Below are 21,370 nucleotides of genomic sequence, written 5' to 3' on the forward strand. Positions count from 1 at the left end.
TGAAAAAAAAAAAAAAAAAAGTCTCGAATAATGGTAATAGTTATGGAACAGAGTTGTGAATAAAGTGAATAACGCCCCGATGGTTGATATTAATTCCTTGGTACCTTATACCAAGAAGCTACTTGCGCAACCTCCTACTTTGTCTCCAAGTGATCTACATGCAGCTATATCTATCATACTAAAATTGCTCGAAGAATTGGAGTCAGAGAGTAAGGATCAAGGGCAAGAGGTGAACATCTACGTTGTCATAGGTAGTTTTCTCACAGCGTTGAGAACTACTGGTTTGGATCATAAGGCAGAATACATTGCGGAGGCGGCTCGAGCGGTATTAGTGTATTCCGATAAAGTAAAGTTAGAGAGTGGTAAGGAAGATGGTTTAGTTCTTGATATTGTAGGCACTGGAGGTGATGGTCAAAACACGTTCAACGTTTCTACATCTGCTGCTATTGTGGCTTCTGGTATACCTGGTTTTAAAGTCTGTAAACATGGTGGTAAAGCATCGACTTCTAATAGTGGTGCTGGAGATATGATTGCACAATTAGGATGTGATGTTTCTAAAGTCAATAGTAGAACAGTGCCTCACTTGTGGGACGCTAACGATTTTCTTTTCCTGCTGGCACCCTATTTCCATAACGGTATGAGGCTGGTATCTAAAATTCGTAAGTTGCTAGGCATACCAACTGTTTTCAATGTCCTGGGGCCTTTAATTCATCCTGTACCTCATGTTAACAGAAGAGTTCTGGGAGTTTATTCAAAAGAATTGGCTCCTGAATATGCTAAGGCGGCTGCTTTAGTGTACCCTAATAGCGAAACCTTTGTTGTCTGGGGACATGTAGGACTGGACGAAGTGTCCCCCATCGGTAAAACAACCATCTGGCATGTAAACGGTAGTGGTAAACTAGATGTATTCGAAATAGAACCATCTATGTTTGGTCTTCCTGAACATGAACTTTCGCAATGTCAATCCCTGGGACCTGAGGCTAACGCTAAACTGTTAAAGGAGGAAGTGTTAAACGGTAAGCTGCATTGCAAGGAGGGGCATCCTGTATATGACTATATTTTGCTCAATACAGCTGTACTCTATTGTTTAAGTAAAGGTAACAAGGACTGGCGAGAAGGTATTGCTCAAGCAGAACAAAGTATCCATTCGGGCAAGGCTCTACAATCGCTGCAGCATTTCATCAATGAATTAGACGAGTTTTAGCCAATCAATTACATAGTTATAGATACTAATCAGTGTATTTTTCCACTTAGTCTGAATAACGTTTCTGTGCAGGGCATCTCATCAATTCGCGTGGGTACAAAGAAGCCCTTCTCTAAACATAAACATTCACTTCAAAGACGTAAACAGATACTAAAAGAAAATTGTTCAAAGGTTTAGTGCCTCTGGATAAGAATTTACAAAATGGCAGATGCTCCTGATCATTCTTTGAATGGTCGCAGGCACCTAGAATTCACGCCTATAGGCTATTCCAGACAGAATCCTTTGAAAAGACTCAGTAGGTCTCCCATTCAGACGGTAGCGGAAGATGATAATAATGGAAATGGTATGAGTGAAGAAGGGCCCTTTAAGAAACAGAGGCGTGCAGATCTAGATGATACGATTGCTTCGCATAGAATGTTTAACGATAGCTCTCAATTCGATGATACTCTGCCGCAATTGAATGGACAATCAGCAGACAATGATAACGATAATGCCCACGATAGTGGTAAGGAAACTGACGATGTGGTGAAAAATCTAATGGGAAATCTAAAGGAAAATGCGCCTGCTTCCAATCCTTTAAAAGAGCAACAGGAACAACTACACAAACTGAACACCGATAATTATAATCTGAGGTTAAAATGTAATTCATTATTGAAATTTCTGCATAATGTTACGGATCAAGGTGAGCTTACCAAAAGTCTTGGGCTACTAGATGAAATTCACGAATGGAAACAGAAACATTACACTTTGAATCAGCAATATCTCGAGTTAAAAGCTAAATTGATCCAAGTGGAAGCAAATGCCGCCGAAAACAAACAAGAGCCTGTGACTGAAGTAGATCATACAGCATGTCAGAGAGAACTTTCATACGTGCAAAACCAATTGGAAAAGACCACTTTACAGCTAAACACTTACAGAGATGAGGTTGCACATTTAGAGGACAAAACTATAAGGATTCAAGAGGACCAAAGAGCTAAGGAAGAACAGCACCAGTTGGAAATTCAAATGCTCAGATCTGATGTTAACAATTTAAACGTCTCCCTGGTAAATAAAGAAAGTGAATTAGAAGAAGACAGAGCTAAAATCCAACGACTCATGAATCAATTACATGAATTTGATCACAAGGGTAGCCAATCATTGCTAGATTTGGAAAGACAATTAGAAATGAAAAGAGACTCTATTTCAAGCTTGGAAAAAGAAGTACGAGCTTTAACACACGATCGAGTTCATTTAGAAACACGAATAAAAGACAGGGAAATAGAAAACGCTAAGATTCAATCTGAATTGGAAAGGCTACGCGACAATGTTAAGAATAATAATAGCTCCAATTTTGAAATTGGTGAATTAAAACATGCTAAGGCCTCATTGGATGATAAGGTTCGAAATTTGACAGAAGAAAGACACAACTTGAATCAAAGAATATCTGCTTTGAGAAAAGAATGTGATGAATGGAAATCCAAATACCAGAGGAATGAGTCCTTAGATTCAAATCATCGAAAGGCTTTCGACTCTTTGAGACAAGAATTGCAGACCACGAAAACCCAATTGGAAGAAACTCGTAAAACTGCCCAACAGTTACAAACTCAAGTTATTGAAAATACCACCAAGAATTCAGAACGTACGTCACAAAGGATTAAAGATAAAGAAACACAGATTCAGAAATTGGAATCGGAATTACAATTTTGTAAGCAACAATTGAAGGATGGTTCAAGAAGATTACAAGCAGAAGAAGAAAGATGTCGAGAAACTTTCGAATCTGAGCTACAGAATTTGGAAATGAAGAATGGTTTCGAGAGAACTAAATTGGAGAGAGAAATTACACTTTTAAAAGAAGAAAGAGTAGCACTTATAGAGACCCATGATCGCGAATTAGAGCTTTGGAAGAGTAAGTGTGATGCCCTAAACAAGGAAAATGATATATTGGTTAGACAAGAAATTGGTGATTTAGACGGTGTCAAACGGAAACTGTCCCAACAGCTTGATAAATTACAGGAAAAATTGACAACTGCAGAAGGTGAAAGAGGCGACTTGGCAGAAAAACTAATTAAATTACAACATTCCAAAGATAGCTATAAGGATGAATTAAAAAGAGTAAGTTCGAAATTAGAGTACTTATCCAAGGAATACCTTAAATCAAAACAATCGGCAATTAACGATGATGAACAAAAGACTAAGTATAATACCATGAAGCAAAGACTATTAGTTGAATTAAAATCTTTGCAAGACGAGAATTTGTCACTAGAGAGAAAATTGTTAGAACAAAGGGGTAGTAGCAGCAGATCACAAGAAAGCTCTTCTCGTTCCAGTTCAACAACACAAGATCGGTTAGACTATTACAAATTGAAATATAACAATGAAGTAAAACATAATAATGATTTGAGGATTATGAACGATTATTTAAATCGTGTTTTGAGAGCCAGTTCCCAACATCTCAAATTGGATCTTTTGAAATTGGAAAGTGAAATAAGTCAACCCGCCGTACCGTCTTCGAGAACATATAAGACTGTCCTAGACGATGACAGGTATAGACCCCGATTTCGTAGCGGATTAATTTCACCGGGCCATATCCCCACTTTTAAGGCGGTAGCCCTTTTAGTATTGGCATGTGTCCGTATGAAGCAGACTGCCGTCAGATGTCGTTGGGATGAACATAGGATAAGGTATTTGAGAAATAAGATGGCAATAGATGATGATAGAATCACTTGGTAAAATTTAGGGCTTTTGCAATTCTTTATAATCTCTAGCCACTTGCGCTAATCTCGTTTTAAAGTTTTCTGTAATCATATTAATTTGATCTAACATGTCAAAATAATTCTCCAACTTTTCACACTTAGTTAAAATTTCTCTGAAATGCTTGATATTTTCATCGACAATTCCATTTACTATGTCCTTGGTGATTAATTCATTTTGTCTTTTACAGATTTGATTGGTTTGGAATTCGATTGATGAGACGTAATCTGCAATCTTGTACAATAGATAGTCATAATCCACGCTTAGTTTATCTATACCAAGAGAGTCATCATTAGATTCCTGACTCATGACAAATCCTGGAGGGTAGAAACAGACGATGAGAATCAACTAAATGCTTCTAATTGTAACCGATGAGATGGTAGTAACTTTCAACTTGCTACCCTATGACCTTTGATTCGCTGAAAGTTTAAAAGTCAAAGTCTAAGTGCGGGTTCGAACCCTGTAAGGTGATTTTATGGAGGAAATATGATCAGGGATATCGTAAAGGTAATTAGTAGAGGGCCGCGTTTATTTAGATTACAAGTAAATAAAATGTTGAGCACTAGTGACTACTCAATTAAATCATGGCTTTTTTTTGTTTGAAAGTGTACCTACTTCTTAAACGTAGTCAAGAATTCGCTATACAGACATCGTATTGGGATGGTAACTTCTAAAGCATGTATACAGCCTCGAGGCGTGGATAATAACTTATTATCATACACATAGACACATATATATGAAGGAACAGCAGACGGTATATGTGCCGCTTTCAAGCCCTAATTTTGGGTGCCCTGTTAAGCCCTATTTTGGGTACCCTATCAAGCCCTAATGGCTGTCATTTTCAAGCCCTAATATTTTTCCAATCGAGCTGGAAAAGGAGAACTACGAGTAAACAAGAATTGTCAAGGAATCATTATAGATTAAGACTGGCAAGTGCAAAGGGACTAGTAAAATAAGTAATTCTTCCATGTCTCAAGGTATTTACCTTACTGATGGGCCAGTTCGCAGGCCACAACCCGTGGGTAACCCACTTTTGAGGAAAATTCAACGTTCATGTCGTCTTTCTTTACCAGAACCTGATCTGGCGTTGAATTTAGATGTTGCAGATTATATCAATGAGAAACAAGGTCCTGCACCAAGAGATGCGGTTATTGCAATTGTTAAATTGATTAATAGTAGAGATACACACACTGCAGTATTTGCCCTAGCTTTATTGGACGTTTTAGTTAAAAACTGTGGATATCCGCTACATCTACAAATATCGAGAAAGGAATTTTTAAATGAATTGGTAAAGAGATTTCCAGAACACCCCCCTATGAGATACTCTAAAGTTCAGCGTTTAGTTCTTACTGCAATTGAAGAATGGTATCAAACTATCTGTAAGCATGCTTCTTATAAGGAAGATATGGGGTATATTAGAGACATGCATCGACTATTGAAATACAAGGGTTATATTTTCCCCAAGATTAATGATTCTGATATGGCTGTCTTAAGACCAGCAGATCAATTAAAGACACCCAGTGAAATTCAAAAGGAACAAGAAGTGGCACAGTCGGCGAAATTAGAAGAATTGATTAGACGTGGTAGACCAGAAGATTTAAGAGAAGCCAACAAATTGATGAAAGTTATGGCTGGTTTCAAAGAGGATAATGCTAGAGAAGCTAAACAAACCATTTTAACGGAATTAAACAAATTAAAACGTAAAGCTGATCTTTTGAATGAAATGTTGAGCTCTTCAGATACTCCAGATTTGAAAAATGAGACTGTAAGTGAATTACATAGTGCTTTGAAAGGTGCACAACCTAAATTTCAAGGCATTATTGAAGAAGAACACGAAGATGATGAATTGGTTCAAGATTTACTCAAATTTAACGATACTGTTAACCAGTTGTTAGAAAAAATGGATTTGTTGAAAGCTGGTGATTCAGGTGCAGCTTCACAGATTCGTCCAAGTAACATTTCATCTCCTCCTCCTAATAGTACAAGTGGTGCTCTAGCGACAGAGATTAATTTAATAGATTTTGACGATGAACCTGCAGAAAACAGTAATAATGTTCATCAACCTACTTCAGCTGGTGACTCGCATAGTGATCCAGTGTCAGACTTACTAGGAGGTTTAGGAGAGTTATCACTTTCCTCTGGTCAAAGTACACAAAATTTCGGCCTTGGTGGTAGTATTCAATTGGGTTCTTCTCAACCTGCCCCACCTGTAACCAGTAATGCTACTTCTCATAGCAATAGCAATTTGGACCTTCTTGGAACTCTTTCCTCCCAAAGCACTTCAAGTGGTCAACCTCCCCAACAGAGTAGTAGTGGATTGGACCTGTTCGGTGATTTTCAAGCACCTTCGGGCAAAGTGTTTGTTCACCAATCTAATCATTTAAAGATTCAAGGTTCTTTTAACAGAGACAATAAACAGACTATAAAATGTAAATTTTTCTTTTCAAATGTCTCTGTATCTGCTATTCAAGGATTAACTCATTTAGTTGCAGTTCCCAAACATTTGCAATTAAGACTATTGCCACAATCTGGTAGTACCTTGGGTGGATTTATCAATGAAGGTGTTACACAAGAGGCCTATATTGAGGGTACGCCAGAGGCTATTGCAGATGCTGTTAAAATGAAATGGAAGGTTACTTATAACGTAGATGGAAAACCTGTCGAAGAGACAGCCGTCTTTACTTTGCCCAAAGTGTAGAAATAGTTGAAAACAAAACGGTATTTAGATTTTTATTTTGTTTTTATTTTTCCCCTAATGCATCTGTACAATTTTATCGATGGCTGGTGTGTGTGTCTATAAAATCGCCTTTTGAGCTTCACAGACTGCTTCCTTCAACACCTGTCGCCAAATATGTGTTGATATATATTACTTTCTTAATGAATATACAAAAAAAAAAAAAAAAAAAAAAAAAAAAAAAAAAAAAAAAAATAATAATAATAATATTATATATTTTATGAAATGAAATGGAAGATGTCCTTGTCTATCATAACCTCGTTATTTTTGATACCTTTGTAGAATCTCTTGCGGAGTGGGTGATTTAATTTTACTATTTGAGTCAGAATGACTCTTGTTACTATTTGTATTGGGAGAATTACTTGGGTCTTTAGAAGATTTCTCCTCGTGTGGCAATGTATACTGTTGTAAGGGCGACTGCTTTTGTTCCGGTTTTGGTTGCTGCTCCTGTCGCTGCTCTTGTTGTTCTTCTTGTTCTTGTTCTTGTTCTTGCCCTTGTTGTTGCCCTTGTTGTTGTTGCCCTTGTTGTTGTTGCTGCTGTTGTTGTTGTTGCTGTTGTTGTTGCTGTTGTTGTTGCTGTTGTTGTTGCTGTTGTTGTTGTTGTCTTGCCATTAGAGATCTGTAATAACTCTGAGCGGCTCTCATGGCCGTTTCCAATGAAATTTCTGGCTTTTGTGCCAAAATTTTTCTCGAATAACCTTCAATTATATCACGTTCTGTGAATTTTCTTTGTAAAGGTGCGCCTTGCATAAGTGCCTGTCTACTTGTTGGTGTCTTTGCCGCCTGCGGAGTACTGCCGGAATTGGAACGAGTCTCACTTGAACTCGTATTCACACGAGAAGCCGTTCTCATAGCACCTATGTTTGGAGTTGTCGGGCCACCTTGATGTGGAAGTTGTTGTTTATGCTGTTGGAACTGTTGATGTTGTGCCCGGTTTTTAAAGCTTCTTCTCATTTGAATGTCTCTACGTAGGGCTTCGTCCCTTTGAGCCTTTAATTGGGACATTTCAGCAGGTGTGGGAACTTTCATGTTTTTACAATCCAATGGCTTTCTAGGTTGAGTTGGGTTTGGACGTGGAGCATTTTCACGTTTCTTAATGCACTTGCGCATGGCTTCAAACATGCTTGCCCAACGCAATCTCCTATGACCCCTTTGAATGGATTCGGGACCCACACCAAGAGGAGATATCCTCCTGTTTTGTCGTTGTTGAAACTTATGTGCCTCTATCAACCACTGCTGTACGCTATGAGCTCGAGGTCCTTTCAGATCATTAAAGCTGAATTTTTCATTTAATTGAACAAACCTTTCAAAACATTGCCAAGGGGTCCTACGTTCAATGTTTGAGACATACGACATACTAGTTCTAGAGTTCATATGTGCACTAATCAATTCCCAGTTGTATGCATAGGCGTTGATGTTTTTCACCAATTCTTGATCATCTTCAGGGAGCCAAATGGTAGGCGTCCTATTTTGTAGGTACCGTAAAGACGGCGCTGGCGGTGGCTTCAGATAGTGACTCCTTCTATTACCATAAAACATGCCCCTTCTTTTGCTCAATTGTACCAGCGATTGCTCCTCATCCATTATCTGCCTTTCCACTATCTTTAAGTAGTGATCATCTTCAAGTGTGACCATCGACTTAGAAATTGGCACGAATGGAAGATTCCCTTTACTTATGTCCCCAGGATCCGTTCCCGTATATAAAGGAACATTCTGTAACATCGTTCGCTCTAGCGGCTTTAATTCATCAAAGGAAAGGGTCAATTTGTAAGGATCTACCATTGATTTTTGTAAACCACTTTTAACACCACTGGCCTCATTGTGAGATTCCTTAGTAATTTCATCAGAGAAATCCGGCTTAGACAATAGAAATTGGTTATCCTTATTCTCACAATCAGCATCCTTCATAATTCCATGGGGATCATTCTCCGTGGATGCGTCCGCACTTTGGACCAAATCAGGTCCTTCAGTGGTCTCTCGCATCGCAGTTGTGGGTTCGTCATCCTTTTCATTTGGTGATTTCTCATCAATAAGTTGTGATTGATCGATCTTAGAATTGTTCTCATCAACCGTTTGGGGACCTTCTTGTGTTCCATGCGATTCTGTTGGATCACTATCTACAGGTAAATGTCTGACAGGTGCTCTTTTTACGCAGCACACATCTCCATAAGCCCAATAATCTGTCACTGCTTGGGCCAAAGTCGTGCAAACTGCAATTTTGTAAGCTTGACCTTCTTTAAAATCAGCTTGCATCCATTTAGCTTCGGCCATTAATGTCCTATGATGAGAAGGTTCATTTTCCCAGGGATCTAGAAATGGCTTTGGTTGCCGAAGAGACCAAAGTCCTAATCGTCTCAACTCCTCTATTCTAGAGCTCACCACGGTAATTCTTCCTTCATTTAATGCATTATTCATAATATCAGTCGTCAAAGCCTTATGTGCCATGGGAATAAGTTTAATTAGAGGCAAAGTCTGCACCATGTATTTCAATTCCGCCAAGGGTAATGCTTGAGCCACTTTGGATGGGACGATATCTTTAGTTAACAAATAAACGGATTCCTTACTGTTGATATTATTCTCATGAAAAAAATCTCCTTCTTCCACTGGTTTCCTTGTAACTTCGTCAATCAGCCGATTTTGGTACTTATGTGATGGTTCCACAGGAGTAGGCTCCGCTGGAGGAATGTTAAGATCCATGTAGTACATCGGATGCGGCAGCCGTGATGCTGGCGGAGCAGATGAGAGAGGAGAAGCTCTTTCAGGATTTAATTTTACCCTCTTTTCATGAGAGTCATGTAAATCAGGTAAAGATCTCTTATTATTAGTGGTATCGCCGTTGTTGTTACTGTTGTTGTTATTGTTGTTGCTGTTCGGCACTTGCAATTGTTGCATTCCAGTGTTATTACTCGGTACACTGACGGATGATGCTTTCTCCTTAGTAGGAAGAGATTTTTTGATTTCTGGTGCTGATTTTTTTACTTGTTCCACTGGCTCATATTTCGGCAGCGTACCTGCCTGGAATCTTGTTCCCTTTTTAATATCGTTTTGTGCAAGAAATGAGCTTAGTTCACTCTTAAGGGCTGCTTCATCTGTAATATCAAGCAGTTCACTCATTCTCGAAACGCAGTATAATTCAATCAATTTTTGATTACGCATCTTAATCAGTTCTTCTACCTGCGCATCAACGCCATCTTCTGTCTTACCGCCATTGATAACCGTTCTCCTTGGAGGGGAAGGAGATCTGGAGGACATGGTCCTTGGCAATAAGCTCGGCGGCTAATCCCTGGTTTTCGTACCGCTGACCGGGTCACAATTATTTGCCTTATCCCGCGTCAAAGTCACGATCGACGAAGTTCGCGCTCAGGGGGGAAAAAGTCACCACCACCAGAGGCGAAAAGTAGCACAAAAACAAAGGCGAAACGCTCCCGTATCTAACCGTGGAGCTCCTTCTTGAACTTTATGTTCTTACCAGCCCTTTTCCGATCTTACGGATACCAAATATATGGGCAGGTTTGTTTACCTGTGCTGCAATTATAACAAGGTTTACCCTCCTTTTTTGTTCTCGTTGATCTTGAATTTTTTTTTTCGTTCTTTCTGCAAATTTTGTTTCGTCTAGAGTGATGTAATTGTATGATTATGTGATCATGTGATCAGACTGCTTAGGAATGAATCATATCGACATCCAGTATCTCAGCATCAGCGGCTAATGTTCAGTTGAAGCGGGCTAGGATATTCTTGTTTTATGGAGGCATATATATGTGCGCTCCATCGTAGGAGTTTGTGACAGATTAACAGGCATCTTCCCTCAATTTTAAAATATAAGATACTAGTTAGAACGGGAATCATAGATTCTTGTAGGACTATAGTCATTTCTTAAAGTTTCAATGAAACGCTTTATCCCTTCTATGGTCTTCCTGTGCCTAGATCCTGTATGTTCTCCAGTCGTTTATTCAAAGCTGAGCTGTTGGACCTAACTGCACATTTTGACGCCAAAAATTTTATAGTATAAACTGCTACACATGCAGAATTAAGAAAATGATGCCTTAATCACCATGATTGAAGTTCATGCTCTAATTCGGAAATGCTCTTTAGCAAGTCTTGATGCGATAACACTATATATGTTGGAATCAACCCTTTGTGAGGCTGTAAATCGAAGTGTAATTTTGCATTTTTTTCAAAAATCCTGTCTTCCACATGGAAATAATCGACTTCATGCTGTTTAACCCTTTTCTTAGAACGCTTACCTTGGTCTTCATCTTCACTATCACTATCCATATCAAAATTCACTTCGTATTTACGACTTAGAATCACATAAAAATCATAATGCTTACCATCTCCTAGCGCGTTGGTCACATCTTCTAAGGTAATTTTGTACAATGGAGGTACTACTTCTGTAGGCATATTAATTAAACGTTCACCGAGCAAAAGTGCACAGCTCTTCTTTGAATTCGATTCTACCGTACGCAAAAATGAAGCCATTCTTTCATCTCTACGCAAGTAACGTGCATAATCAGAATCGCGGTTCTCCTTATAGTCCACAAACGATAAGAAACAGTATGGATCAGATTCAGGTCCGTCTGTTTTAATGGTAGTTGTTGGAGATGCTAGTATCAGATCACTTAATTGACTTAACTGAACCTTATTACTCTCTTCATTACCCAAAATTTGACGTAAAAGGTTTTTAATAGCATGGAAATCCACTTGTGGGTTACCACCAAAGAAATCAAAATCTATATTGACAACCTCTTCATCATTTACTTGCTCTTCATCTCCCTCGGAATCGGTGCTACTGATATCAATCTCAGAACCTGTATCATCTTCAGAGGCACGACGCTTCTTGGTGAGCTCACTTAGCTTAATAGTTTCAAGCATCTTCTTGGTTTCTTGTGAATTAGATTATTTGTCAGTAGCTCATCTCATCTCATCTCATTACATCTCTTCAAAATTTTCATAACAGATGCCGATAGGCTGAAATTTCACCCTCGAGAGTAAGGGAGTTCGAACAATAGGTACTACAAAAGTTTGATGAAATACTGGCATGGGGATGTCGGAAGTGGCTCAATGGTTTCTCACTAATACGGATATCTGTTTGCATCAATCTGTCAAGATTGATAAATCAACAATAGGCGATCCTGCAAGTGGTTATGGGGTTTTTGTTGATCTTTCAAAAACCGGGGTTATGAATGGCGATAAAAATACACTAGAACTTATGAGGATTCCTCATGGGGTTACATTTGATGTGCACACTGTTTTCCAGGTGTTGAATGACGGGACATGGTACTCCTCAAGACAAGAGTTTGAAAAGACAAAGCAGAAATTCAAGGATGTCTTTGCACGTATGCTTGAATATGAAGGAATGATGGAGTTGTTAAATGAATCAAATACGCTAGTTGGCTTTTTCTTAGTATGTGCCATGCTCAGAGACGAATACGAATTGCCTTCTGTCCTTGTCTACTATTTAGATAACGTCTTATTGGAAACGACTATTGAAAATGCTGCCAAACATTTGGATTTATTAATGGAATACTATGAACAGTATGTGGAATCACACTTGTTTTCAAAGATGTTGAGGAAGTTTGAACAATTTGCTGATCGGATTCCTCGAGAAACCGTTCGTCAAGTGTTTGCAGCGGTAAAATCTCGGTGTCTTGAAATACCACAGGAATTGGACCAGGATAGTGATGATTTCGTGGTCAATTCGACCCTAGTTCCTCTCTTAGATTTATGCAATCATAGCAACAGGCCAAATTCTCATTTTGATGTGGATAGAGAGACGGGGGATGTCATTTTACTATTAGACTTGGGTAAATCCAAACCTTTAAAAGATAAATTCCAAGAAGTGTTCATTTCCTACACTCCACTCGTAGAGATGCTTTCTTTCCACAATAACTATGGATTTGTTCCGCCTCCTGATGATTTCCAATTCTTTAATCTCTCCATTGAAAGAGACTTTCTATCTCAACAAAAAGTTGGTAATAGAGATCTTCGTCTTTTCTGCAAATGGTTTAAAATTAATCCAGTGGTACAATTGATCCGATACAAGGGGAAATGGTACATTAACGATACTTTGGAAGCGTTTGCACTTTTGTTATTACCATTTTTACCGTTACCGGACGATTTCACCAAATCTTGCTGGCATTACGACGATAGGAACTACGAAACTTTTGCCCATTTCCACCAATTTCTTAACGATAATGATTTTACTGACTTCACACAAAGTCTCAAATTTTACAAACGTGAAATTCGCCAGCAAGAGCACCAAAACTGTGATACCATCTGGTTTCCCCAGCTTGCCTGGTGTTTCCGTTATAAGGATGATGGTGAACTTTTACGTAGACGCGTAGAACAGATTGATGCATTGGAATTAGCACCTTTTGAAGATCGAAAGCAATTTGAATTAGTCATTGAACGTTTTAAGGAGTTTTTTGTCGGCTACCTAGATCATAGAGAATCGACACTGAGGAGTTACCAAGGAGATAACGAATCATTTAACCAATTGTTACACCTTGAACTTGATATTTTACAGCAATTGAACAATGGACTAAAACAGAATCAAGTGCAATTCTGGAGTGATATAGACACCGATGCTCAGGAGGTCCCACAGTTGCCTTTTGTCTGGAAACCAAGCGGCCAAGAGATACAGAATGACGAGAATTTGGAATTGGACTGGGAAATGCTAAGTATAAAACCCTACAATCCCAGAGAACTGACAGATTTCTACGATGAAGAGTTACACAGCTTCTTGCAAGTGATGCAGGGTTAGTTTGTTTGTTTTTTTGTACATATGCATAGATGATATATTCTTCCTATTGGTGGTAGTGAATGTGGAGCATCTCGGTATCTACCCTAATCACTCCTTGTTTTCTTTTAACAATGTACAACATATGAATGTTGATTCAGAGAAAAGAATAGTCACTCGTAATGTTTCTCCAGTTCATTGTGCAATTTCTGGTAGTGCTGGTTTCACTACCATTGTCAAGGGGGCTGCATTTTTATTTGAAATCTGGACAAGTTAAATGTTTTTACGAGAACTTGTCCCTGGGTAATCTAATGATTGGCGATATTGATGGATATGTAGAAAGAGAGGACACGTTTGTGGAAGATCCAGACTTGAGGTTGACTGTGTCTGTAGACGAATCTTTTGACAGTAACCACAGGGTGATGAATCAGAAGAATGCGCATACGGGTGATTTCACATTTACCGCCCTAGATACAGGTGAACACAGAATCTGTATTATGCCGTCTTATCCCCAAGAAGATGCAAGATTGAGAATATTCATGGAATTGGATATTACCAATATGCGGTTGTTGGATACTAGAAGGAAAGACGATGAGAGAACGGCGAAACAGAGGGTTTTACAAATGGTACGCAGATTGGAAGTAATTCGTCTTGAACAAAAAGACATAAGGAAAAAGGAAGCCCTGTTCAGAAATCAGAGTGAGTCTGCGAATTCAAAAATTCTACGGTGGTCCTGCTTACAGGTTCTTGGATTAGTGATAATGTGTGTTCTACAACTACGCTATTTGAAGAATTTCTTTGTGAAACAAAAAGTGATATGAAGTGATTGACAGCTAGCAATTGATCACAGAAGTGCTATGAATAATACCATTATGGCTAGTATAATAGCTAAATTTCAATGCAATAAGCCGCCTTCAGCATGAGATTGAGCTAAAGCTAAAACTTTCGTTTTGGATGATTTGGAATTTTTCAACGGATGATGTTCATTATAATGAAAGCTCATCTCGCTAACTCTTCGCGACAAGTTTGAAGGTTGATCAGGCTCTTAAGAGGTTGTGTATTTGTTGAAAGATGACTGTGGAAGTTCCTGAAAGTATTCTTAGAGAGCTTGAGTCACTGAAGCTCGAAAATGCTAAGCTTAAGGCTGAGTTAGCTGGGGAGAAGGAGTTTAACAAGTATCCGATGTCTCTGGAGGAATATAAACGTTATGGGAGGCAGATGATTGTTGAGGATACAGGCGGTGTAGAAGGTCAACTGAAGTTACGTAATTCTAAAGTCTTAGTTGTAGGAGCAGGTGGACTAGGATGCCCTGCGCTACCTTATCTGGCCGGCGCAGGTATTGGACACATTGGTATTGTTGACAATGATGTCGTTGATACTTCTAATTTACACAGACAGGTCCTTCATAATTCCAATAAGGTTGGTATGTTAAAATGTGAATCTGCCAAACAAGTGTTGAACGAGTTAAATCCTCACGTGAGTGTCGAAACCTATCCGATTAGATTAGATGGAGCAAATGCATTTCCAATATTCGCAAAATATGATTACATTCTAGACTGTACTGATACACCATTGACGAGGTATTTGATTTCAGATGTGGCAGTCAACCTGCAGAAAACTGTGGTTTCCGCCTCTGGGTTGGGTACAGAAGGCCAATTGACGATCTTGAATTTTAAAAACAAAGGTCCCTGTTACAGATGCTTTTATCCTGTTCCTCCATCGCCAACTTCGGTCTCATCTTGTCAGGAGGGTGGTGTCATTGGCCCTTGCATAGGTTTAGTGGGTGTTATGATGGCTATTGAGGTGATGAAATTAATAATGGAGGTATACACGGAAGAGAGTTTCAAACCGTTTTTGACTAGTTATTCTGGGTTCCCAACGCAATCTTTGCGTACTTTCAAAATGAGAGGTAGACAAAAAACATGTGCCTGTTGTGGCGAGAATCCTACTATTACGAGGAATGCTATTGAATCTGGTGAAGTGGATTACACTTTATTTTGTGGTTCAAGAAAATATAATGTTTGTGATTCGATGGAAAGGATGAGTGTGACTGATTTTGAAAATGATTATCACGACCGTCAAGATTTCGTCTTCCTCGATGTAAGGCCTTCCCATCACTATAGCATTTCACATTTCCCCAGCACACATAACATTCCCTTGAAGAAATTAAGAGATATGGGCGGCTCGATTTCAGAGTTACAAGAACATGTTCCGAATATTGACAAGGAAAGTGAAGTAGTCGTTGTGTGTCGATATGGTAATGATTCGCAGTTGGCTACAAGATTATTAAAGGATCAATTTGGAATACCTAAAGTTAAAGATATCCGGGGTGGTTTCTTTAAATACATAGATGATGTGGATCCATCTATTCCAAAATACTAGAAGAATATAATTCGAGTTTCCCTTTTAATGAAATACTCGGTGAACGCGCATAAAATTAGTCATTTCCTAATTTTTCTATTGTCAGCAGTCCGGCACTGTTGGCAAAGGCATAAAATTGTCCAGCAGCACTGGTTTCATTCCACTTAATGCATGATATGTTGACACCATGTGCGTCAATTTTAACTCCGCTTATTTCGTTTATGCTTGGTTTGTAGATTTCATAGTTATGGTTTAATCGATATTTGTCTTCTCGTTTGCTGTACTCCCATTTCCACAATCTCAGTGAACAGTGAGCAACTGAACTATTCTTAATACCTGTTAATACCCTTCTGGATACATTGTCAATAGCTATATTTCCATCAGAACTACCATTCAAGACTAACGGGTGTAATCTAGAAGTCCCTACGGACACTATGGTAGTTTCTTGTAATGCAATTGTGTGCATACCGAACGCGGCTCGCGGTACAACTGTCTTCAAAGAGTTGGTACCATCTGAGTGTACGAATGCATAAAGTTGAGGTAGATAAGCAATTGGAATGATATTAGTTCCACGGAATCTGGTTACTTCCAGTTTCGAAGTGAAAATTTCCTTGGCATCAAAGATATAAAAATAACCATCCACTGATAGGGTCCCTACTGTTGTTCTTTCCGTTTCTGAAGAAGCCACACAGATGGAAATAACGTAAGAATCATGCATTTTGTGATAATAGGAAGGAAATTCAGGATCTGTCAAATCGAATTCCGCAACAAATCCATTTTTAAATCCACATATTATTGAGGTCGGTGATAAAAAATCGTAGCACGTAATGTTGGTGTTTGGCATGGAAACCGATAACGAAGCTTCATCAAAAAATCGTACTACGTGTGAGTCGTCATTAGGAACTGTCACCTCTGTTAGTTTAAATGAACCATTCTGACAAACGAACGCCAGTACCCCGAGCACACCATTTTTCTCGCATCCTTCATGCCATTTTAAATTCCAAATCTCACCGAATGAATGGGCAAGAGTTTGCAATTTGGTAAATTTCAAAGTATTTGTATTCAGTCTGAATATTTCAATGCAAGAGGTATGAGATTCGGATTCAAACATTCTTAAATGGCTGTCCGATGGCCTTTCAAAATACTGTGAGAGTGCTACCGCCAAATATTGATCGTCAGATTCGTCTTGAGATAACCACGCCATATCAGTAATGAATCCACCACTGTTATACACAAATCCGTGTCTTTTCCCATATGGTAGAACGGGGAATTCCATCGACTGTTCAGATTGCAGCGCGGTCTCGGACTCATTGATAATAATTTTATGCTCCTTTTTATTCTTAGTAAATATTTGATCCAATTCCTTTACATCTATGTCGTGGAATTTTAAGCTGGAAGTTGATGGTATGACCTTATCATAAACGTTGTCTATCGAACAAGGTGGTTTGCAATCGACGTAATACGGTGAATCCCGTTGAATCATTTCTGAGGGGAAACAAAACAAATACGGTTCAAAGCCTTCTTTCACTTTGGCCAATCTTAATAATTTATGCTCATTTAAACCGTAAATTCGTTCAATTTTATCTCTTGCTGACGATAAATCTTTTAATGCTCTAATGATTTTACCTTTACGTTCTAAGTTGGATCCTCTCTGCTGAACTTTAGATGAATTGATCTCAATTGATGTTTTAGGAGATCTGGTTTTCCTTCTCTTATCTGGTTTCTGCGTTTCCTCATCGACATCTACTTCTGGCACGAATTCTTCATCTTCATCTTCTTTATCAAGTTGAACACCAAGTTCAGCCTCTGGATCTGGTGTCACTTTTCTAGCGGCAGTCCTTCTTGGTCTTCTTCTAGTTGCCTCTACCACAGCAGACTTGATAATTCCAATGTTGTCATTGTTACCATTATTATTGTCATCGTTTTCACTTGATTTTGAACTTACTTTCGGCGTTTCATTCGCTTTAGATTCGTTCTTCCTAGGTCTTCCTCTTCCTCGTTTCATAGCCGTCATCAGCACCGATTGTAATTCTCTCTAGCCACTTATACCAGTTTACAATAGTTATTAATATTGATCAATTGGTATGTATTCCTTTATTATGTAGCATTATTCCTTATTTGCAAAAAATATGCTCCTTGTAGTTTTCGAATGGAAGAAATGTCAAAATATACGGCTATCGTATTATAGTACTATATACTTGCCCTAATATTAAATAGCGGTATTAGCCGCCAGCTTATCAAGGAAAGAATGCATTGGAGTCCTTTTATAGTTGGGACAGAACGGTGGACAAGTCGTTGATCAAATCATCTGCGGATTCACAACCTATAGAGACTCTAACAAGACATTGATCGATATCTGAATCACACATAGCTCTCCATTCAACGAGAGATTCTACACCACCAAGGGAAGTTGCGTGTTGGAAAAGTTTCAGGGAACTGCAGAATTTCTTACATTGCTCTTCAGTTTTAAAGGTTAAAGAAAATACGGGAGTGTAGCCACCGCTCAACTGTTTCTTGACAAATTCTTCGGTTTGCAAAGAGGAATGGTATAATTCAACAAGCGCAGGATACTTATCTTTGTGATCGTTCAAGTATTTCACAACTTTAGTAGCATTCTCAGCTTGTCTTCTAATTCTCAAGTCGTAAGTTCTCAATGATCTTAAAAGCAGGTAACTCTCCAAATTAGCGATGTTGGAACCCAAATAAATTCTATCTTCTTTTAATTTGCTAGCTACTTCCTTATCCTTGACCACCAAAACACCGCTCAACAAATCAGAATGACCAGCAAAATATTTAGTGGCAGAATGCATAATCATATCAGCACCAAAATCCCAAGCATTTTGCAATGGAGGTGGTGCAAAAGTTGAATCCACCATCAGTAAAGCACCCTTGGAATGAGCACGACGAGCTAATTCACTTATATCCAGAGATGTACCAAATGGATTTATTGGGGTCTCCACATGAACGATGTCACCTTTTTGGGCATGCTTCTCGATATCAGCAAGGCCATATCTCTCCACACCATAGTTACGCTTCAAAATACCCACAATCCCCTGGACACCATGGTAACATTGATCCATAAATACTCTCTTTGGATTGAAATGGACCATAACCCCTAGAAATCCACCTAGACCACAGGAATAGCAGATTGCATGTCCACCAAGGAAACGAGAGAACAAAGCCTCCAATCTAACACCGTTAGGGTGACCTTCTCTCGAGTACACTGGATTTTCATCCAAAAAGTCGAGATTGGGTTGATCCCTCCAGGGAATCAAGTTATCATTGTCGTAACGAAATGTAGATGCCACGTTAATTGGTGGTGCGACATCCGTTACTCTGTTGTGTTCGTCATCACCATGTAGCAAGAGAGTTTCTAGATCAACCATTATAATCCCTAAGTCCCCTTTTTATCTGTAACGGTTGTTAGTATAGATGATATTTTTCAAAAACCACTTGATCATCTCATACCGTTATATATAATTGTCACGGGCATCCTGGTAGGTACTGGTGCTCCAGTAAGTGAGCTATATCTCGATGCCGCATATATCAAGAGCTGCCATTCGTTTAAGGCATTTTTTCACAGGTTGTCATATGAGCAGACAGAGGCTCTTAAGTGAGACATAGAGTCCCGTGGATGCAACAACATCATTCTTAAGACGATTTGCCTCGAGCAAATGTTGTCAATCGAATCCTGTTGTGAAAATGACTGCATCTCATGTGCTTTAAGGTTTGATGCATTTCTCTAAAAGGCAACCATGTTCGGCATACCTTGGTACATAATTAAAGACCGGCACTCGATAACTTGAAGATAAATAAAAGTTAAGCGATAAAGATATAATTATCCAGACTGTCTATTTATTAAGCTGCTCATTCAACCAGTTTTCAGTGAATTGGCAAGTCTTCATATCCTTTGGATTATATGTTTAGAGTTACTCTAAGGAAACTTTCTACAATGTCCAGTATTGCAACGTCTTCTAAAACTAACTACCCAAAAGAATTCATTAAATTCCTCAATGAATCTCATACACCTTACCATGTAGTTCACAACATGAAATTACATCTAGATCAGCATGGTTTTCAAGAGTTGAGTGAACGTGAAGCTTGGAATGGTAAAGTACAACGTAAGGGCAGATACTACGTGACTAGGAACAATTCTTCAATTGTAGCATTTGCTGTTGGTGGAAAATGGCAACCAGGAAATGCAATTGCCATTACTGGTGCTCATACTGATTCTCCCGTGCTTAGAATCAAACCAGTATCCAAGAGAAAAACTGAGAATTACGAACAAGTTGGTGTGGAATGTTATGGTGGTGGTATTTGGCATTCTTGGTTTGATTCTGATCTGTCCATTGCAGGTAGAGTTTTTGTGAATGATAGAGAATCTGGTAAAATTGTCTCCAAGTTAGTAGATTTGAATAAGCCATTGCTTAAAATCCCTACGCTGGCCATTCATTTGGATAGAGAAGTTAATTCAAAGTTTGAATTTAACAAGGAATCGCAACTATTACCAATTGCTGGGTTGGTTAACGGAGAGTCCAAGGGAGACGAGGATGTCAAGGAAGATTCGTTTTCATCTTTGAAAGCAGTTGTGGAAAGGCATCATCGTAGCATTTTAGAATTGGTTGCTCAACAGTTGAATCTTTCGTCCGTTAGCGATATCGAAGATTTTGAATTGATCCTTTATGACTACGCAGCAGCCACGCTTGGTGGTTTCCATGATGAATTTGTTTTTTCAGGTAGATTGGACAACTTGACTTCATGCTTCACGTCTTTACATGCATTGACTTTAGCTGCTGATACCAATATTGATGAAGAAACTGGTATTAGACTCATGTCATGCTTTGATCATGAAGAGATTGGATCCTCTTCAGCCCAAGGTGCTGATTCCAACTTCTTACCTAATGTACTTGAAAGGTTGGCATCATTGAAAGGTGATCCTTCTTCTGATGTGAATGATCCATTGTCTAAGTCCTACATTTTAGAAACTTTTGCCAAATCTTTCTTCATGTCCTCGGATGTTGCCCATGCAGTACATCCAAATTATGTGAACAAATATGAATCTCAACATAAACCAATTATCGGCGGCGGTCCCGTTATAAAGATCAATGCCAATCAACGTTACATGACTAATTCACCGGGAATGGTTCTCGTTAAAAAATTGGCAGACAAAGCTCAAGTTCCATTACAATTATTTGTTGTGAGTAATTGTTCCTCTTGTGGATCCACTATTGGTCCAATTTTGGCATCGAAGACAGGTGTTAGGACGTTGGATTTAGGTAATCCGATTTTAAGCATGCATTCCATCAGGGAGACTGGTGGCTCTGAAGATTTAGGACTACAGATTAAATTATTTAAAGAGTTTTTCGAACAGTATAGTTCTTTGGAATCAAACATTATAGTTTGATTTTATAGTTGACCTGTATAATCAACCATTTTTCGGTCTTAAGCACCTAAACGTTAAAAAGTTCGGCGAAGAAGGGTTCTTGAATATCAATGTCAAAATGGAAAAAAATTGAGTTTGAACTTCATCAAATAACTGTGAAAAACCCCAAGTAGAAGAATATAAGGTCCATAAGCTCCAATACTCTGACATATCCACACG

At 38.8% G+C, this 21,370-nt stretch overlaps 12 protein-coding genes across 12 annotated transcripts; 7 read left to right on the forward strand and 5 right to left on the reverse strand.

Moving 5' to 3' along the window:
* Positions 1-79: 79 nt before the first annotated feature.
* Positions 80-1,204, forward strand: TRP4 (anthranilate phosphoribosyltransferase; the record flags this gene model as incomplete). The annotated part of the gene is made up of 1 exon (XM_002497567.1): positions 80-1,204. One exon carries the CDS (start codon positions 80-82, stop codon positions 1,202-1,204), a length of 1,125 nt encoding a protein of 374 aa, XP_002497612.1.
* Positions 1,205-1,405: 201 nt separating this feature from the next.
* Positions 1,406-3,913, forward strand: SPC110 (Spc110p; the record flags this gene model as incomplete). Its single annotated transcript, XM_002497568.1, has 1 exon — positions 1,406-3,913. One exon carries the CDS (start codon positions 1,406-1,408, stop codon positions 3,911-3,913), a length of 2,508 nt encoding a protein of 835 aa, XP_002497613.1.
* A 3-nt stretch (positions 3,914-3,916) lies between these two features.
* On the reverse strand, positions 3,917-4,243 carry CNL1 (Cnl1p; the record flags this gene model as incomplete). Its single annotated transcript, XM_002497569.1, has 1 exon — positions 3,917-4,243. One exon carries the CDS (start codon positions 4,241-4,243, stop codon positions 3,917-3,919), a length of 327 nt encoding a protein of 108 aa, XP_002497614.1.
* Positions 4,244-4,901: 658 nt separating this feature from the next.
* On the forward strand, positions 4,902-6,632 carry GGA1 (ubiquitin-binding protein; the record flags this gene model as incomplete). Its single annotated transcript, XM_002497570.1, has 1 exon — positions 4,902-6,632. One exon carries the CDS (start codon positions 4,902-4,904, stop codon positions 6,630-6,632), a length of 1,731 nt encoding a protein of 576 aa, XP_002497615.1.
* Positions 6,633-6,929: 297 nt separating this feature from the next.
* Positions 6,930-9,920, reverse strand: EAF1 (Eaf1p; the record flags this gene model as incomplete). The annotated part of the gene is made up of 1 exon (XM_002497571.1): positions 6,930-9,920. The coding sequence occupies one exon, from the start codon at positions 9,918-9,920 to the stop codon at positions 6,930-6,932; it is 2,991 nt and encodes a 996-aa protein (XP_002497616.1).
* Positions 9,921-10,715: 795 nt separating this feature from the next.
* BCP1 (protein-transporting protein BCP1) lies at positions 10,716-11,540 on the reverse strand (the record flags this gene model as incomplete). The annotated part of the gene is made up of 1 exon (XM_002497572.1): positions 10,716-11,540. The coding sequence occupies one exon, from the start codon at positions 11,538-11,540 to the stop codon at positions 10,716-10,718; it is 825 nt and encodes a 274-aa protein (XP_002497617.1).
* A 166-nt stretch (positions 11,541-11,706) lies between these two features.
* On the forward strand, positions 11,707-13,431 carry CTM1 (cytochrome c lysine N-methyltransferase; the record flags this gene model as incomplete). Its single annotated transcript, XM_002497573.1, has 1 exon — positions 11,707-13,431. The coding sequence occupies one exon, from the start codon at positions 11,707-11,709 to the stop codon at positions 13,429-13,431; it is 1,725 nt and encodes a 574-aa protein (XP_002497618.1).
* A 158-nt stretch (positions 13,432-13,589) lies between these two features.
* ERP5 (Erp5p) lies at positions 13,590-14,228 on the forward strand (the record flags this gene model as incomplete). The annotated part of the gene is made up of 1 exon (XM_002497574.1): positions 13,590-14,228. The coding sequence occupies one exon, from the start codon at positions 13,590-13,592 to the stop codon at positions 14,226-14,228; it is 639 nt and encodes a 212-aa protein (XP_002497619.1).
* Positions 14,229-14,478: 250 nt separating this feature from the next.
* Positions 14,479-15,789, forward strand: UBA4 (Uba4p; the record flags this gene model as incomplete). The annotated part of the gene is made up of 1 exon (XM_002497575.1): positions 14,479-15,789. The coding sequence occupies one exon, from the start codon at positions 14,479-14,481 to the stop codon at positions 15,787-15,789; it is 1,311 nt and encodes a 436-aa protein (XP_002497620.1).
* A 55-nt stretch (positions 15,790-15,844) lies between these two features.
* TFC6 (transcription factor TFIIIC subunit TFC6) lies at positions 15,845-17,782 on the reverse strand (the record flags this gene model as incomplete). The annotated part of the gene is made up of 1 exon (XM_002497576.1): positions 15,845-17,782. One exon carries the CDS (start codon positions 17,780-17,782, stop codon positions 15,845-15,847), a length of 1,938 nt encoding a protein of 645 aa, XP_002497621.1.
* A 250-nt stretch (positions 17,783-18,032) lies between these two features.
* On the reverse strand, positions 18,033-19,154 carry ZYRO0F09768g (putative cystathionine beta-lyase; the record flags this gene model as incomplete). The annotated part of the gene is made up of 1 exon (XM_002497577.1): positions 18,033-19,154. The coding sequence occupies one exon, from the start codon at positions 19,152-19,154 to the stop codon at positions 18,033-18,035; it is 1,122 nt and encodes a 373-aa protein (XP_002497622.1).
* Positions 19,155-19,687: 533 nt separating this feature from the next.
* On the forward strand, positions 19,688-21,172 carry APE4 (aspartyl aminopeptidase; the record flags this gene model as incomplete). Its single annotated transcript, XM_002497578.1, has 1 exon — positions 19,688-21,172. The coding sequence occupies one exon, from the start codon at positions 19,688-19,690 to the stop codon at positions 21,170-21,172; it is 1,485 nt and encodes a 494-aa protein (XP_002497623.1).
* Between the last annotated feature and the right edge of the window lie 198 nt (positions 21,173-21,370).

The sequence above is a fragment of the Zygosaccharomyces rouxii genome (genome assembly GCF_000026365.1).
Source record: "Zygosaccharomyces rouxii strain CBS732 chromosome F complete sequence".
Lineage (NCBI taxonomy): Eukaryota > Fungi > Ascomycota > Saccharomycetes > Saccharomycetales > Saccharomycetaceae > Zygosaccharomyces > Zygosaccharomyces rouxii.